Consider the following 6,257-nt stretch of genomic DNA (forward strand, 5'->3'; position numbering starts at 1 on the left):
AGGTCAGGGTGGGGAGGGACAGGTCAGGGTGGGGAGGGACAGGTCAGGATAGGAAGGGACAGGTCAGGGTGGGGAGGGACAGGTCAGGGTGGAGAGGGACAGGTCAGGGTGGGGAGGGACAGGTAAGATCCCCAGAGAGGAGCCTGGTCCCGTAAGGCCCCCACTCAGCTCGGCCCCGCCTGCTGTCCCAGGCCTGGATGTCCAGCGTCTTCCACTTCTGCCTCCTGGTGCCCGGCCTGGTGTTCAGCCTCTGCACACTCAATGTGGTCACCGACAGCATGCTGACCAAGGCCGTCTCCACCTCGGACACAGGTGAGCTGTGGCCAGCTGGTGGGGCAGCCTCCTCCAGGAAGCCCTGGGAGCTACCTAGTGGGGCTGGGGTGGGCGGCCTAAGGTCTGTGTGGGGAGGGGAGGGTGGGAAGCCTGGAGTCTGTGTGGGTTGGGTGGAGTGTGTGGAGTGGGGGGCCTGCGGTCTGTGTGGGGTGGGTGGAGTGTGTGGAGTGGGGGGCCTGCGGTCTGTGTGGGGTGGGTAAGGCGCAGAGCCTGGGTCCTGCATGAGACTCCTGCCCTAACCACCTAGCCCAGCTGGGGGCAGGCCAGGGGCCTGGGAGGGGGCTGCCCGGAGGTGGCAGTTGGCTTGGCCATGAGAAGCACCTAAGGGCCTTGCCTGCCAGACCTGGAGGCCCCAGGGACTTCTGGGCCCTCCCCCAGCATGGAGGCGGGCACACAAGTGCTCAGGAGCTTCCTGAACGAATGAGTGAATGAATGCACAGCAGTAATTAAACCCAGGAGGCCCCTAGGTCACTGTGGGGGACACAGGCACCCCAGACATAGATGCCCCAGCCCCCACTTCGGACCCAGCTTTCTTTCTTGAGGCCTAAGAAAGCCCCCCAAGCAGACTGGGGACACCCTGGGCCCAACGGTACCCAGGCTCCTGCCCCACCCCAGGCACAGTGTGGCTACACACTAGCCAGTGCGGGGGGCTCCTGTGGGCAGGTTGAGGTCAAAGGAGTCAGGGAGTCATTTGGAGAACTAGAGATTCTGCCAGGACTCCCCAGCAGCAGAGCCAGGAAGCTCAGGGCACACGTCTGACCCTCCGTCCACTGGCCTGTCTGGGAGGCAGCAGACCGAGGTCTAGAGGCCCGGATGTGGCCGGGCTGCAAAGGACAGGCCTCTTCTCAGGACTGCCTGGGAACCTCCAAGGCCTTCCAGGACTGTGACTTCATGGTGCATGGGCTGATGCAGACTGAACCAGGAGGGCTTCCTGGAGGAGATTGGGCAGCACTTTGGAGAGGCCAGGAGGAGGGCACAGGAGAGGAAGGGCTGGGGAGATAAGGACCAGGTCTGGCTGGGAAGAGGCCCCTGGAGGCTGAGGGAGACCCGGCCCAGGCCACTGGGCCACATCATGCACAGACACCACCCCTGGCCTGGAAGGAGCCAGCACCTGGTTCCCAGCAGCAGCCTGGAAACCCAGCGACAGAGGGGGCAGAGGACAGAAGGGGCAGAAACTGCACCCTGTGTCTGCAGAAGAGGCTGCTCTGGCGCAGCAGGCAAGGCTGCTCTTAATGCTCCTCCACACTGGGCCTTGAGCCCAGGTGGGGCCTGGCCAGCTCCTCATCACAGCTGACCAGCCCCGGGATTTCCAACTCCAGGAGACCTGGGCTCTGAAGTCCCTGGAGCCAGAGACCCTCTGGGCACGTTCCGAGGCAGAGAGTGTCCTCCCAGCTGGAGGCCTGGGGGGTCCTCCATTCAGGGCGTGCTGCCCCTGTGTTGCCCGAGTGTTGACAACAGCCACAGATAGTGCCCACGTGCCTGTCCATGCTGGGGGTCGCTGGCCAGAGGGGTGTTGAGACGGGGTGTCAGGGACAGAGCAGGCTGCCATGCAGGTGGGGGCTGTCTGGGGAGCCTGGGAAGCGGCTTGGTCTTGCTGGGGCTGCAGGAGGGGCAGGTGGAGGGGCTGTGCATGGGCTCCCGAAGCCCCTGTGGGAGGAGTTCCTGGAGTAGGAGGAGCTCCGCAGGGGGGCGGCTGGAGGAGGGGCTGATGGCCAGGAGGGGCTGTGGGGTTGGGGTGTCATGCCCACTCTGAACTCAAGCCCCAACAGTGTCTCACAGGCCAGGCTTAGCCTCCCCACTGCATCACCAGCCCTCGGTGGTGGCAGGCACCCTGGGAAAGAGCCGTGAGAGCCAGCTCCCTGACACCCTGGGCGGGAGGTTCCGGGCCCCAGGCACAGATGCCATCTCCCTTGGCAGGCCTGGCAGGGCGGGGCCTGCTGTGGTGACCTGTGGCCCCATTCCCAGGCTCCTCCTGTGCTTGGAAACTTTCTGGAGCAGGGAAGAGACTCAGCCCAATGCCCTGGGAAGCACCCTGTGCAGCCCCCTGCATGGCTGAAAGGTCCTCCGGGGACAGGCCCAGTGGGTAGAGAGAGCTGCGTTTGCTCCAAATGCCGGGCGGGTGGCAGGGAGTGGGGGACTGGAGCTTAGAAGCCAGCAGGTGGAAAGGAGGGGTGTTTGGGGGAGTATTTCACCAGACTATGCAAGGTGCAGACTGCGCGGTGAGGTTGGGATGGGTCAGGAGAGATGAGAGGTCATGGCTGTGTCCAGGAAGTGGGCAGCCGGCCCAGGGAGCTGCCCAGGGCCTGACTATCCCCATGCACCTCCCCAGGGGCCATGCTGGGCCTCTGCGCCTCTGTGCAGCCACTGCTCCGAACGCTGGGGCCCACTGTCGGCGGCTTCCTGTACCGCAGCTTTGGCGTCCCTATCTTCGGCCACGTGCAGGTTGCTATCAATGTCCTTGTCCTCCTGGTCCTCTGGAGGAAACCTATGCCCCAGAGGAAGGACAAAGTCCGGTGACCGCTGCCCAGACACAGACTGGCAATAAACTCCTACTAAATCCCTCCGACCTCTTCCGGCCTGGTTTCTGCAGGCTATCGCGTGGTCTGCCTGTGTCCTTCGGTGAGGGATGGGGCCTCGGGGCTGGAGGGCTTCCTAGAGGAGGGGGCCTACAGCTGGGCAAAGCTCTGGGAAGGACAGAATCACCCAAATTGGTTCACTGTTATTAGTACAGTCTGCCCACAAAGGAGTTCCCCTGCTGCCGCGCAGACAGCTCTTGCTCACACCCCAAGCAATGGGGAGCTCACTGCCCAACCCCCGCCCACAGTGTGCCTGCCCAAAAGCAGAAACAGGTTGCTTTAAAAGATCAGGGAACCTGGCTGGGCGCAGTGGCTCACGCCTGTAATCCCAGCACTGGGAGGCCGAGGCAGGCGGATCATGAGGTCAAGAGAAGGAGACCATCCTGGCCAACATGGAGAAATTCTTGCTCTACTAAAAATATTTTTTAAAAAATTAGCTGGGTGAGGTGGTGCGCGCCTATAGTCCCAGCTACTCGGGAAGCTGAGGCAGGAGAATCGCTTGAACCCAGGAGGCAGAGGTTGCAGTGAGCTGAGATCCCACCATTGCATTCCAGCCTGGCAGCAGAGCAAGACTGTCTCAAAAAAAAAAAAAAAAAAAACAGGTCAGGGAACTGAGGCCTTCCTAGATGGAAGGAAAAATGCCCTCGCTCTGCTGAACAGCCCAGCGCACAAACCCAAACCCTGGTCCCAGAACTGCACCAGGGAGGCTGCCAGCCTCCCGAACCCAGAACTACATCAGACACGGCCAGCCTCCCGAACCCCGGAACTGCACCGCACACTGCCAGTCACCCGAACCTCAGAACTGCGCCACACACGGCCAGCCTTCCGAACCCCAAAACTGCACCCAACACGGCCAGTCACATGAACCCCGGAACTGCACCACACACGGCCAGCCTCCCGAACCCTGGAACTGCACCAGGGAGGCTGCCAGCCACCCGAACCCCAGCACTCCTCTGGTGTCCCCTTCTCTCAGCCTCTTTGACCTATAGCTTGATGGCCCCCAACATTTTCTGCACCAGGGACCAGTTTCATGGAAGACAGGTTTTCCACAGATGTGGCCGGGCAAGATGAAACTGTTTCACCCCAGATGATCGGGTATTAGGTTCTCACGGGGAGCGCTCAACCTACATCCCTCTTGTGCACAGTTCACAGTAGGATTCTCGCTCCTGTGAGAATCTAATGCTGCCGCTGATCTGGCGGGAGGTGGAATTCACATGGTCGCTTGCCCCACTGCTCACCTCCTGCTGTGTGGCCTGGCTACTAACAGGCTATGGACCAGTACCCATCAGTGGCCCGGGAATTGGGGGCCCCTTCTATAGCTGATTTGCTGGCCAGGCCATGCACTGTTGCCTTCCAGCCTCCTGACCACAGCACTTCCCGACCCCTCACCCCCATCCCCTGGCCCTGGGTTCTGGAGAGAAGGAGAACTGGGCATGAGAAGGCCAGCCCAGCCGCTGTGACCAGTTGACCCATCTGGAGAGAACGGGCTTTCGACAGCCTCAGCGAGGGTCTGCAGCTGCCCCCGAGACCATGAAGGCTGCCCCTTCTCTCCTCAGGCTGTTTTTAAAAGAAGCTGTTGAAACATGGACTCCCCAAACCTTAGAATTCCACTGTTCTCAGAATTTCAGGAATTCCAAAATTCCTCAAACAAGAAGTGGCCTCAGTGAGCCAAGGGCCATCAACCCTCTCCGCCTAAAGCTCAGGCCAGATCATGCCTATGCTTGAAGATCCCAGGGGCAAGGGCTCTCCTCTTGACCTTGGATATCCATCCAGGTGAGGCTCTGGTGGGGCAGCTAGGAGGCCCAGGAGCCCAGCCAGGCAGCGTCCCCTGCTGCTCTTTTCTGCTTTTTGCAAGATCCCCTCTCCCATTTGCGCAGGGGCTTCACAAACTGTATTCAGGAGAAACTTCTTTGCAGGAAATAGTTTCTTCTGGACCTAGCACCAACACGCCTACGGGCCATGCAGCGAAGGGCTAGCACCCTCCCTGCCCTGACCCCGGACCAGCTAGGAGGCTTCGTTGGCCCCCTAGCAACAGAGATTAGGGGCCAATTATGGTACTTCTCTGCCTCCCCTACTGGCATCCCTCCAACCACGAAGGTTCCAGAAATGAAGGCCCCATTGTGGGGCGAGGAGTCATGCCTATACCCCTTATCACCTCCTCAGCTTGTTCATCACCAGGAGCCCTTCTGGGTGGGGGACACACTTCCCAAACCCTAAGTGTCTCAGACCATCCCTGTCTTTCGGAGAGCACTGCCAGACCAGAGGGCAGAAAGCCGTGGTCAGCTATCTCAGAAAAAGGGGCAGGGCTTTGCTGCACTCAGGCCTCTCCACCCCAATGGCCTGGGCCAGCACCTGGACGTGCAGGGACCTCTGCCTCCTGCCCCACCATCGGAGACAGCCCAGAACTCTCTCCTGTTCCCCCAAAAGCAAAGGCGACCCTGCCGGCCCCACACTGCGGGCACTGGCCAGGAGCGACTGGCAGAAGGCAACCAGAGGGCTGAGCACTTCCCTTTGGTCTGGCTGCGCGGGTGGTATGTGGGCAGGAAGGGCTGCTGGGGAACGTCCCCCCACCACAGGCAGCAGCAGCTCGGACCCAGGGCCCTTGTCCTCACCAGGCTCAATTCCTCAGGACACACCAAGGGGCAGAAGGTAGCCAGGATCAAGCCCCAGGGCACTTCCTGGCCTCTGGGGAGGCTACTTGGAAAAGAGGGTGTGGACCAGGCCCAGCAGATGACACGATTCATTTATTCATTCAAAGCCGGTTCCCAGCGCCTTTCACGCCAGCCCCGCAGGACTGGATGAGGGTGTCCTGCCCACCCATTCCTGGGCCTCCACCCTCCCAGCAGGAACCTCACTGAGCCACAGCCGAATGGTAGAAAAGCAAACTGGCCAAGTGATTTATTTGCAATGGGCACAGTGATGCAAAAACAAGATATTAAGACTATAAAATATGTGACTACAAAGAACCAGTGAAATAAATACATAGATATTAGATAGTCCAATAACTTAAGGCGCCCGTGCAACGGAGCAAGGATCCGCGCGCACGGGAAGTTCTGCTGCTGCGGGGCTGGAGAGCGCCGGCCACGTCCTCGCCTCGGTCCGACTCGTCCAGCGTATGGCCCTGTGGGGAAAGGACTGGGTCAGGGAGCTGTGCCAGGGCCGGTCGGGGTCCAGCCTGAGAGGCCCCAAGACCCTGACGCGAGGGAGCCAGCGCGATTGCCGGGCGCCGGGTCCTCCAAGGAGATGCAGCTCCCCCGCCCCCCGCCCCGCCGTCTGACGTTGGAGTGGTTTTTCCCAAAGGCCCCCGTCCGGGCTGTGCCAGGGCCGGTCGGGGTCCAGCCTGAGAGG

At 61.1% G+C, this 6,257-nt stretch overlaps 2 protein-coding genes across 2 annotated transcripts in view; one reads left to right on the top strand and one right to left on the bottom strand.

The window, feature by feature from the left end:
• SLC22A18 (solute carrier family 22, member 18) overlaps positions 1-2,899 on the top strand; it is a 20,832-nt gene extending 17,933 nt beyond the window's left edge. The window contains exons 10-11 of the mRNA XM_011930106.1: positions 192-312; positions 2,663-2,899. Coding sequence (XP_011785496.1) covers positions 192-312; positions 2,663-2,850 — 309 coding nt within the window. The 3' untranslated portion in view covers positions 2,851-2,899. The remainder of the gene's footprint in view (positions 1-191; positions 313-2,662) is intronic.
• Positions 2,900-5,192: 2,293 nt separating this feature from the next.
• The window catches only part of PHLDA2 (pleckstrin homology-like domain, family A, member 2), a 1,866-nt gene continuing 801 nt past the window's right edge, over positions 5,193-6,257 (bottom strand). Inside the window, exons 2-4 of the mRNA XM_011930156.1 lie at positions 6,108-6,249; positions 5,955-6,030; positions 5,193-5,533 (exon numbers count right to left, since the gene is read on the bottom strand). Coding sequence (XP_011785546.1) covers positions 5,193-5,533; positions 5,955-6,030; positions 6,108-6,249 — 559 coding nt within the window. The remainder of the gene's footprint in view (positions 5,534-5,954; positions 6,031-6,107; positions 6,250-6,257) is intronic.

This window comes from Colobus angolensis, unplaced genomic scaffold, assembly GCF_000951035.1.
Source record: "Colobus angolensis palliatus isolate OR3802 unplaced genomic scaffold, Cang.pa_1.0 Scaffold84, whole genome shotgun sequence".
NCBI classification, from domain to species: Eukaryota; Metazoa; Chordata; class Mammalia; order Primates; family Cercopithecidae; genus Colobus; species Colobus angolensis.